Source organism: Nelusetta ayraudi, unplaced genomic scaffold (assembly GCF_046127955.1).
Source record: "Nelusetta ayraudi isolate G7.1 ecotype Tasmania unplaced genomic scaffold, CSIRO-AGI_Nayr_v1 ptg000021l, whole genome shotgun sequence".
In the NCBI taxonomy this organism is placed as follows: domain Eukaryota; kingdom Metazoa; phylum Chordata; class Actinopteri; order Tetraodontiformes; family Monacanthidae; genus Nelusetta; species Nelusetta ayraudi.
The window spans coordinates 4,643,184-4,654,525 of NW_027466071.1; the positions used below are offsets into that span (position 1 = coordinate 4,643,184).

At 44.8% G+C, this 11,342-nt stretch overlaps 1 protein-coding gene and 1 pseudogene across 1 annotated transcript; one reads left to right on the forward strand and one right to left on the reverse strand.

Moving 5' to 3' along the window:
• Window positions 1–201: 201 nt before the first annotated feature.
• On the reverse strand, window positions 202–10,953 carry dapp1 (dual adaptor of phosphotyrosine and 3-phosphoinositides). Its single transcript, XM_076027784.1, has 9 exons — window positions 10,801–10,953; window positions 9,271–9,393; window positions 8,924–9,057; window positions 8,333–8,463; window positions 8,054–8,101; window positions 7,536–7,598; window positions 7,293–7,378; window positions 940–1,027; window positions 202–355 (listed from the first exon to the last, which is right to left on the reverse strand). The coding sequence occupies exons 1-9, from the start codon at window positions 10,860–10,862 to the stop codon at window positions 332–334; spliced, it is 759 nt and encodes a 252-aa protein (XP_075883899.1). The 5' UTR covers window positions 10,863–10,953; the 3' UTR covers window positions 202–331.
• On the forward strand, window positions 4,639–6,027 carry LOC142888962 (alpha-(1,3)-fucosyltransferase 7-like; annotated as a pseudogene).
• Window positions 10,954–11,342: the final 389 nt, after the last annotated feature.

Here is an 11,342-nt window from a genome sequence, read left to right on the forward strand (position 1 = left end):
TGCACATGTTTTTTTTTCATTGTTACATATTGTACAAATGGTATAATAATAGCATAATAATATGTACAAATAGTGTCCAAACGCATGCACAGACCCACCAAGGCTTCCCAACACAAGGTCGTCACGATGACCTTCATCCATCAGTCGCAGCTGAGCTCAATCACCTCTTGTCTGAATTCTTTTGGAAACTTGGAAACTGCATTTCTTTTTACACTCAAGTTTTGGAAAAGTGCAGAAGTACTGCACAGTACTCAGTGCAGCAGGTACTGAAGGAAGAGGAGCCTCCATCCATCTCACGTCTTCCTCCAAGCCCTCCAGCAGGCAGCAGAGGTCAGCGACCTTTCCTGATCTGTGACTGAAAAACACTTGACAGAGTCACTGGCTGCTGCTGCTTCATAAAAACTCCCTGCTTCAGCAAATTATATGAGCTCATTCATATTTGGATCCACAAGTTTGCGATTAAAAGTGCCCCTCAATCACTGTTTTAAAGGAAGTGGCAAAATGCTAAATGCAGATAGCCGCGAGCAGACTAGTGTGTGCTGTAGATGCTAGCAGCTGACGCATTTATGAACAAATACAGTAATGCTAGTGAGCAGTGTTTTTCACACGATGTACACAGTCGCCTAGATGCTGAAAAATAGCAAAGTGTGTAGTGAGCAGTTTTATTACTGCAGGAGTTGGAGTACAAAAGTCTTCAGTGTGTGCTACAGTGGTTGACTGTGTCACCGTAGAAGCAGCAGCGCATTCATTTCCAGTGAAGAGGAAGTGAGGAAATATGAGTCAAGCAAAAACAGCAGGAGTCGTTTTATTTCATCACTCTGCTTTTTCTGAATCCAACGAGCCTTCGCGCAGCGTCATCAGCACGCTAGCAACCCAACCTGCTGGGTTGAGTGGAATCAAGAGAAGCACCCTGAAGCTGAGTGTCAGAAATCAACTCACCATTTTCCACCTGAGGATCTTGAGCCACTCATCGGCCTCCACGCCCGTCTTAGCACACAGGTAGAAGGTCCTCTCAGGAAACACCAGGCTGATGACACGTTAGCGTTGGTTAGCATTGCCGCACGCATCTAGTACGATAATCTACAACTGCAACTGTTCAGATTTTTTGGTAGGAGTGATACAGTTTCATCTGTGTTGTGTCCCTTTGAGCGCAAACGCAAAGGTTTTTTCAACCTACAGTTGGTGCAATTAGCAAAACCACTTCCGTTGACAGTCAGGAACCTGGAGACAGTTTTCATTGTGAACCAGGAGGTGTGACACACTTTAGGCGTGTGATTTTCCTCCTCTTAGAACGCTTCTCATATTTATATGAGAATCGTCAGAGATCAATCAGGGTCCCGGTGCTCCCAGTTAGCTGCCATCTTGCACCAGCATATTTCTAAGGAAGCCTGGTGTGGACAACCCAGCTGCCTGACAGCAGAGTGTTTGGTATTTAGGCTGAACGCTAGGGAGCGCCCTCACATAAACCAACCCAGAAGAAGAAGGTGGGGCAGGTGTCCAGGTTTGGGTGCACAGGGCCGCTGTAGTTCACTGGCAAACTCAGGAGAGGGAGGGAGAATGAAAGACACTGCAGTCCGAAATGTAACCACTAAATGTTGCTGTTTCTTCTTCAAAATCTCCAAATATGACACACTGGACCTTTGAAGTAGTGTGTTTATATTTTAATACAGCTTGGCTTATTCTCTGTGTCCATTCACACAATGCTGCTAATTCTAATGACAAACATGTTGTGTAAAGGGTTATAATTGTAGAGTCATGTAATTGATCACAATACTGTGAAATGTTAAAAAATGAAAAGTGTTAAAAAGAAATGTTAGAAATGGTTAAATTGAATAAGATTTAATTCATTCATTTCGTATTTTATCTTCTTTCTTTTTTTTATTGTTGTTGTCAAAACGTAATGCTATCAGTGATCCGCATGGCAATCTGGATCTGAATGCTCAGGATTGACTATGTTGGTCTCCACCCACAATACCCCGGGGAGTCGCTGACATGAGGAAGCACGGTGATCACATCTTGTCAACACTTCTCCCTGATTTCAGGGGCCCAACAGTTGCTCGTGCAGAAGAATACAGGAAGAGTTCAGATCTTATCAAGCTGCAGTGAAGGGGAAGAGGCCGCTGAACTGCTGCCTACCAGAACACTGCACTGGTCTGAACCTCCTGCCAGCCGTCAACCATAACAACTTCCTCCCTCCTGGCGAGACCCGCCACAGTACCCCCGCTGCCACAGGGTAGTACATCTGAGGCCCGACCAATCAGAACCAAGCTGGTTTTCTCTTCCTACTGGCAGTGAGGGTGAAGTTCTCACCAGACTGTAAACAGAGGTTCTCATGTTGTTTTAATTGGGGACTGAGCCCCAGTGATTGACCAGCTCTGAAGCAGAGCAGGTCACGGCAAGGCCAAGACTCGTTTGTTCCTCGTATGTTTATTATTTATTCTTTTATCGGCACCTGCGCTTCAAACCCCGATTTCACCCCCTCAAAATACGTGGATCCTCGCACAATCTTGCATGCAGGTCAGAACCGGTGAAAAATTATTTTTTTGAAAGACTTTTACACACTTGCTCAATCACGCCCTCTACATAGACCAAAACACTAAAATGGCCGTAGTGCCCTCTAGGAAGGTCATAGACACATGGGACAAAGACCCACATATTCCTAGAATTCATACCTAATTTTCATAAATGCTAACCTGTAACCCCAAACAAACCGGAAGTGAGATATTTTCACTTGTTTGAAAAAATATCAAAACACAAGGATCAGGAACCGTAGGTGCAACAGATTTGAAATCGGTCACATCGACGTGTAACAAAAACCCACGTGTTGGTCTCATCAAGCTCTATGTTGTGTACGCTCTAACTTTTTTGGTATGACATACAGAAAGTGAGATAGTTCAACTTGTTTGAAACGCCCCCAAGTCGGACTGTCCGTTCATTCACTGGCCACGCCTACACCGTTATTCATACATAAAAGTTATACAGTTAGATTCCCGAAGACATTGGCTAAACGATGATGCCAGTATCTCTCCTGTAGATGCAGAAATGGCCGAGTTGGAAGCATTTGTTTCCCAGCTTTCAAAAACCGAGACATGAGAAAAAAGCGCCCCCTCGGAATGGCGCATAGACGTGCAACAAACAACCACGTGTTTGTCTCATCAAGCTCTACGTCGCTTACACTCAATTTATTTGATACAACAAGCAAGAAGTGAGATATTTCAAGTTGTTTAATATCGCCCAAAAATTTACTGTTCGTTTTCGAACTGAATATGAATATATCGCAGGCAATTGCACGTTGTTTTCTGATGTCTCCAATTTTACAATTTTATGCACTGAAAAAAGTATAAGACAATAAACAATGTTTAGCAGCCTCTAAATCATTGTGTTAATTCTTCATATTTATGGATATAGTTAGAACGTTGGATCGGCTTTGACCATGAAAGATCCACAATGCAGAACACTGGCTGCATAACGTTCTTTTTTTTTTCTCAACTGGCAGGCAGAACATGATCAAAGGCTATTCAAACATGACAGTCATAAATGCTGGCTTGTGATTGGACAACGGCCCATAACAACAGACATATAACTGCAGCTCAGCCCTCCTCACTCCCTTTTCCAACTGCCGTGAGGTAACGCATTCACAATTCTCCTGACTGCAACTAAGGAAATATGTATGTAAGGTTCATTTCTATAGGCATGTGAATCTTTGTGTACATGTTGACTCGGGCTTTCCTACCGTCAAAATGCTGCTTTGATCATGTTCTGCCGGTAGACAGGGTATTCATGTGTCACAATTTGGACATTGTGTTCCCCCACTTTAAGTCTTTACTATCCAGCCCATTTCATGTAGACGCAGAAATGACCGGGTTCGTAGCGTTTGTTTCCAAGGTTGCAAAAGCGGAGCTCATTCAAACACCCATGCGTTTGTCTCATCAAGGCCTAAAATTTACATTTGACAGCCTCATCCAAAAAAAAAAAACAACTGGAGGTGAAAAATCTGCATCATTTGCACACACAGGCTTATGATTATTTAGACTTCTTCCAGAGTCGGCAGATGTCGGGGGGCGTCGTCAGGAGTCGGCAGAGGTCGGGGGCCATCGGCGGCCACGTAGGCTCAGTCCCGCAAACCCTACTTGCATGTTTAATTTGCGTTTGACTGTCGTTAGTGGCGTTAGTGAGCGGCATTCTGAATTCTGGCCATCGTCGGTGTGCCAGATGTCCAGAACCTTCCAGGCGACGATACCCCAGCTAAAACACACCGTAAACAGGCTTTAATATTTAGCGGAAACCCCCCCCCCAATCTGGCAATCGCAAGCTGCCTGTCTGTCGCTCCAACAATGAAGTCGCTATCAGTCGTCACAACAACATCCTTGGACACATGGACGAGGAAGGCAGCAGTAGCTTGGAACGCTCAGACCATTTGATAGAATTTATGGAAAGTCAGCACCAACCCAGACGGTAATGCAACTGACTAGAAAAAGATAAAGGTTTAAAGCTTTGCACTTTGAGGTACAACCTTTAGCTTCCTACTAGTTTGAACTAGTTCAGGTTAAAAGTGAACTTTCCCAACACTAATAGCTGGAACTACATTGAAGACATTGCTGAATGCACCCTTCATTGAATATCAAAATATCAAATATCAAATTAAATATAATTTTGTCCATGTCAATAGGTGACCACCTAATTACTTCAAATTCACCTCCTTCCGTCAATGACCACGACAAGCAACTACAAGTCAGAAAATGTAGACCTGCCTCGAGGTTCTACAAATAAGCCTTGAATCGACTTAATTCTCTCTCTCATCCCTGATCTCATATTTCTATTTTCAGTTGACGCGGAGGAGCATTAAAATGTCCATCCTGTGCTTGCACAAGTTCCGCATTTCCTTTACCATCCTCTGTTTTTCACTGCTGCTGCTCATGTACAAGTTTGTCAATCTAAACCTGGTCCAGAGATCTGACCAGAAGACCGGGCCACACCTGAAGAGAAGCCCAAACCGGACCGTCCTGCTGTGGCACTGGCCCTGGGCTGAAACCCTTTAGCCTGGAGGGCGATGTTTGCTGGGACCTGTTCAAGATTCCAGGATGCAAACTGGTGGAGGAGCGTTCCTACTACTCCACAGCTGACGTGGTGGTGTTCCACCATGAAGAATTGAGGACTGGCCAACAGACTCTGCCCTTAGACCGTCCTCGCCCAGAGGGCCAGAGGTGGGCCTGGCTGACATTGGAGAGCCCAGTTTGGAATGGGAACCTGAAGAGGTTTTCCAACATCTTCAACATGACCGTGACTTACAGGAGGGATTCGGATGTCTATGCACCTTATGGTGAACTGCAAGCAAGAGAGGACGGAGGGCAGCCAGTTGAAGGCATTCCTTCAAACAAGACATTCTTTGCCTGCTGGGTGGTCAGCAACTACAACAGCCATCACGCAAGAAGCAAGGTGTACGACGAGCTGGAAAAGTTCATCCCTATACAGGTGTATGGCCGGTGGGTGGGAAACCGACTCTCCGATGAAAACCTGATACCCACCATCCAAAAATGCTACTTCTACTTGGCCTTCGAGAACTCAAACTACAAAGATGACATCACAGAGAAGCTATGGTGGAACTCCTTCAAGGCCGGTGCGATACCAGTCGTCTTCGGAGCACGCTTGGACGACTACAAAGCTGTGGCTCCGCCTCATTCTTTCATCCGCGTAAACGAGTTTGCAACGGTGAAAGATCTCGCTGGGTATCTGATGCAGCTTGCGCAGGACAAGAAGAGATACAAGCAATATTTCACCTGGAGACTGAAGTGGCAAATAAAGTACTTCTCTGGCTGGAGGGACGTCCTATGCAAGATCTGCACAGTGTTTGACAGTTTACCTGCATACAGAGTGTACTCTGACCTGGACGCCTGGGCCGTAGACAAGAGCACCTGATCTATGCAGTTTTTTTATGGCCCAAGGTCTCCCTGCTTCCTGCTTGGTTGGGACAAGGGACCTCCCTTGGACTGCTCTCCCCCTCCACAGCCTGCCTGGGGAGGACATGCTGCAGAATTCCTCCTCACTCTCTCTCTAGATTTTGAAATCAGATTTTTGACTTTTTGGGATTTTTTAAAAAATTTGATTGAGTTCAATTATTGTAAAGGAAACCCTAAATAAGTTGTTTTGAATTTTTTTTTTATCATTGTCAAATCACTTTTAAAAAAAAAAAAGAAAAAAAAAAGCTAAAGCTTGTTGTGTTTAACATCTACCGGGGGTCATCGGGGGTCGGCGGCGGCCACGTAGGCTCAGTCCCGCCAGGTTTAATTATATTTGTACATGATGGAAAATCTAGTAGTACTAGTTGATAATAACTGGTCATTGAGACAATTCTGAAAATAGATCCGTGGAAACCAGGGGTTGGGAACCCATGGCTGGCGAGCCAGATGTGGCTCTTTTGATGACGGCATCTGGCTCACAGAAAAATCTTAGCTGACCTTTCTTAACACAAGCAATGAATAATTCCGCTGATTTTCAAGTAAAACATTACAAAAATCACAGTTTTAAAAATAATCTTCCCCCAAAAAATTCTGGTGCATTTTATAGGCGACAATATTTTTTTTTTTTACCGTTTAAGCAGGAAGTTAGCAAGCCGGTTTATACAGCGCAAAGCCTTTGGCCCAAGAAGAGGATTGATTTATTTACTTAGCTTTGACAGAGAGTTCTGAAGCCCGCGTGGCAATCTGGGTCAATTGACAACTAGGACGCAATTAAAGCAGAAGTGCCACTGTGCTCAAGTGCAGCGCAGGCAGCGGCATTTCTGGACACTGCGCGCACGCAGTGCTTTTCGTAATTCGCTGTCATACTTAAATCCTCTGCACGGCAATAAAACAACACTTTGATGGCAGGACGGTTGCCAATACCAAACACTCTGCTGGATTGTCCACACCAGGCTTCCTTAGAAACATGCTGGTGCAAGATGGCAGCTAACTGGGAGCGCTGGGACCCTGATTGGTCCGTGGAGATTCTGATATCTATGAGAGCTGAGCTGAGGGGGGTGGTGGGGTGGGGGGGGGAACCATATTAATACTTTAGTACTGGATTATACACTTTAATGAATGTATTTATGAAGATGTAATAATGATCAACAGTGAACTGCTTAAAAAGCTTTGACTCCAGATGAGCTGGAACACTGAATCAAACTCAAGACGAATCACATGTTGTCGTGTGCAGTGACTGGACAGGTTCGTCAGGTCTCGTCAGTCCCGGCGCTTCAGGAGTCAAGCCAGGAGTAATGACACACACACAAGGGGGCGCTAGTGAGTGCGACTCACCAGAAGCAGTTGACTCGGTCCTGGGAGTAGTCAAACTGCGCGGCCGAGCAGGCCGTCAGGTCCAGAGTTCTGATTGGCTCTTCACACTGCAACCAACACACACACACACACACACACACACACACACACATGCGACACAACTCACAGAAGCACAGGAACATTTCAATGTGTCCACAGCAACTAAAGCAGTGGCGGAGTGTCACCAGGAAGAAGCAGGAAGTGGACTCGCCGGCTCTGACTCACCATGTTGTCTTTGAAGTACTTGAGTTGGTATCGGTTGAGCGTGAACCACCTCTGCTTCCAGTTCTGTTCAGACAGGAAGTGAGTGTGTGCGTTATAAATAAAGCCAAGATAAAAACCACCAGCAGCTGTTCCAGTCGGACACGACTGCCGCAGCCTCCTGACGCCGTTTGCTTCTTCTGAAGGTGTACGGGTTCTGAAGGTGTTTTTGTGAGGGAGTCGCTCGTTGTTTCCTGGAGCGAACAGCTGTCGACACAGCTGGACTCACACAAAGTGGCAAAAACACACGTCTACATATATACACACACATTTCAATGTAAAATGTGTTTTTCCTTTCTTACTCGACAAATATTTCATTCTCTATTTCTTTTTAATGAATACAATTTTTTAATGTATTTGCACTATTTGTTGCTGGAATGATGTACATTTCCTTCATATTATCCGATGTTATTCTATTCTATTCTATTCTATTGCATTCTATTCTATCACAGACAGTCCAATCCAGGCGTGATGTTCCTCACCTTCACCAGTCCTCCTCGCTTCACCAAGTAGCCTTCTTTAGTTCCCAGCTGGAGGACAAGCGGACGGAAATAAAAAGGTTCAATTTGACGTATTTCAAAAGTAACATTGACGTTGAATTATGCAAAGCTGAATCTCGTTTGACGCGGTGACACTCAGTGAGAAATTTTTCTCCAGCCATGGCCTCGTTTCCTCTTTTGAAAGGCGATGAGCAAATCAAAGGCAGCGCCTTGCGAGAACCTCTCTCTACAAGTGATTTGTGTTGCGTGGCTGCTGATCACCGAGGGCGCGTTGGGCACCAGGTCGCTCTCGGTGCGGCCCGTCTGGACGGCCGTGTGGACTCGCACCGACTCGTAGATGGACGGCTCCTCCACCCGCCAGGGGTACGGGTACTTGAGGACCATCAGGGTTCCTGAGGGGACAGCAGGACTTCAGCTTCAGAGGGGTCGGAGAAGCGAGAGTGAGGAGAGTCTGATGCCTTCATTTTCAGGAAGTTTTGTCATGAAGGTTTCATCAAGTTGGAGCAACACTGGAAGAAAACCAGTTTAGCAACCCTGGAATGCACTGACGAGACTTAGCTAGCGCGGTTTGCCACCAGACATTAACACGTTCTATCATATATATATGTATATATATATTTATAATAATGGAATAGAATTTGGGATCAGTAAAGTATGTATATATGAATTGAATTGAATTGTTCTTGAACTTTTCAGAACAACAAGATTGCAACTCCACTGGGTACACACAACAACAACAACAATAATAATAATAATAATAATGATGATAATAATAATAATAATAATAATAATAATAATAATAATAATAATAATAATGATGATGATGATGATGATGATGATCTTGGGGCTCACCAGCGTCGCTGCCCAGCAGCGGCTGGTTGGCGAAGTGGTTGACGAAGTCCTGCAGCGTTCCAAACTGGTTGAAGCCAAAGGCGTAGCCGTTGTCTTTGCGCGCCACCTGGAAGTGTTTGACTGAGTCCTTGGCCCTGCCGTCGCACACATGGATGGAAATGTTCAAGACCATCAAGGACTTCAGAAGACGTGAAAACATTTCAAAGCTTTTTATTTGTCACGTTGCGTGGCTGCGAAATGTTGCCGTCGCAGACGTGATTGAGCGACACAAGGTTTAAATGAAGGTTTAAAAAGTTTTTTTTTTTTTTTAAAGTGTCAAGGTAAACATAAATATTTTATTGACCCACCTCACCGACAGGGCGAAGCAGCCGACGCCGTCGTTGCTGTTCCTCAGGAGGTAACTCCCATCCTTCCCATTGGACAGCAGCAGGGCCTCGGCAGCGTGGCGGCTCAGGTCGTAGTGGTACCAGCTGGGGAGATGTGGATGGGATTCAACACTTTACAAATACAAGTTGACTGACTGAATTGTTCAAAGTATTGGAATCATCTTAACAAATATCGATTCGTGTGTTTTGAATAAATGAAACCGCAATGGCATCTGTACCACTGCTTGTACTGAACGAGTATTATATAAGTACTTTCATTACAGTGCTCACCAATACCAAGTACTTCATAAGGTCATTACACATATATAGAATGACAACATTCCTCAGCAGGTTTTTCAAGTTTCACTGCAGTCCAAACACACATTGAACAAAACTGTCGTATAAATACATACACAACTGCTATCAGTGTCGCAGTATCGGCGTGTATTTTACGACTACGAGTAAAGCAGTACCGATACTCAATACTGGTCCGAGTATTGGTGCATCCCTGAAAATACCCAGCAGCCACCTGATGCCACTTGGTAGTAACTCAGGTGTCTTCATAGAGAGTTTTTATATTCAAAAGCTTCACGTTTAGGAAGTTCTAATGAAACAATGTTGCTCAATCCAAAAAAAGAACAAGAAATTGTGCAGTTGTGTATCTAGAGATTGTGTATATAAAATGCTGTCTGTGTGTGTGTGTGTGTGTGTGTGTGTGTGTGATAGCTGCATTAGAAGAGTTTTACTGCTGATGCAGGAAATGCTGTCACGACACTTCTTTCTACTGATAGACAGATGCAGAGGAAGTGAAGTGAGGGGGATGTGAAAGTCTTCTATTTGCATTGGCAGTTTGCACCTTTAGTGTCAATGTTTCCCAAAAGCCTTCTGAAATTAATGAATTACTTGTGTTGATTTTTCAGGTATTCGGACTTTGGAGTTTTTCTTTTTCGGATGACTTTTTAATTTTTTCTCTGCCGACATTTGTACACAAATATTTGTACTTTCTATTTCTACTTTTCTACTCTGTACATTGGAACTCTATTATTTCTGGGTCTGAAAGGTACAAATTGTGTCCAAAGAGAAGCGACGCGAGTCTCTCAGGTGTCTGTGAGCACAAAGTGCTTTACAAGCAAAAGTTGCTGTACACATACAGATGGGTTTCAATGGCAACATCACAACAGTAGCAGGAACGACCCTCAGGTTCAGCTGCATCACACAGTCCAGTGGTTCTCCACTGCTGGAGTCTCAGCAACCACGACGCTAGCCCACATTCTGTCACGGCCAGTCAACAAATGATTGAATTGAATTGTGTGTCCTGCAAAGTACATATATATATACACACACACACATGAATCCCTGTTTTGACCCACCAGTTGAGAAACACTGGTGTCAACCAATCTGATCTGACAATATCACTGCAGACACAAACTACGAAGCAACTACTGTGACCACCGCCTCTGCAGTGGGAGCCACTGGAGACGGAGCCCCTCCAGCTGAAGCCCTCAGTCTCACCCCAGGGTCTCCAGCTCATCCGTGGTGTCCTCCATGGAAGCGTCGCTGCTGTAGAAGCTCATGGCCGCCGTCCTCACACCATCCCAGCTGGAGAGCAGCGGCAGAGCAGCAGCAGTGTGCAGCTGTGGAGCTGCAGAATGAAGAAGTGAGAACCGGGTGTGCGACTCTGCAGCCAGACACTTCCTCTTCCTCCTCCTCCTCCTCCTCCTCCTCCTCAAGCCAGGAGAGCCCGCCCACTTCTGTTTGACACGTTTTAATTACACATACACACACACACACACACACACACACACATACATATATACATAGATACATGTATTAATATATATATACATATATACACCAGGGTGTTTAGCTCTTAGAACCTCCTAGAACCACCCAGAACCACCAGGGTGTTTCACTCTTTCTTTGAATGACTCTGGAAACAATCAACCAATCAATCAATCAATCAATCAATCAATCAATCAATCAATCAACCAACCACTCCTGTGATTCCATAGATTGACCCCCCCCTCCCTGATTGACTTCACCTGGTCCCCCTT

Excerpts from the sequence above, each read along its gene's own strand:
- dapp1 (XM_076027784.1), bottom strand. The coding sequence starts at position 10,862 with ATGAGCTTCTACAGCAGCGACGCTTCCATGGAGGACACCACGGATGAG. Across the intron at positions 9,394-10,800 it reads GATGAGCTGGAGACCCTGGG|CTGGTACCACTACGACCTGA; the intron begins GTGAGACTGAGG and ends ACATCTCCCCAG. Across the intron at positions 8,102-8,332 it reads TGGTGCCCAACGCGCCCTCG|CTGGGAACTAAAGAAGGCTA; the intron begins GTGATCAGCAGC and ends CTTGTCCTCCAG.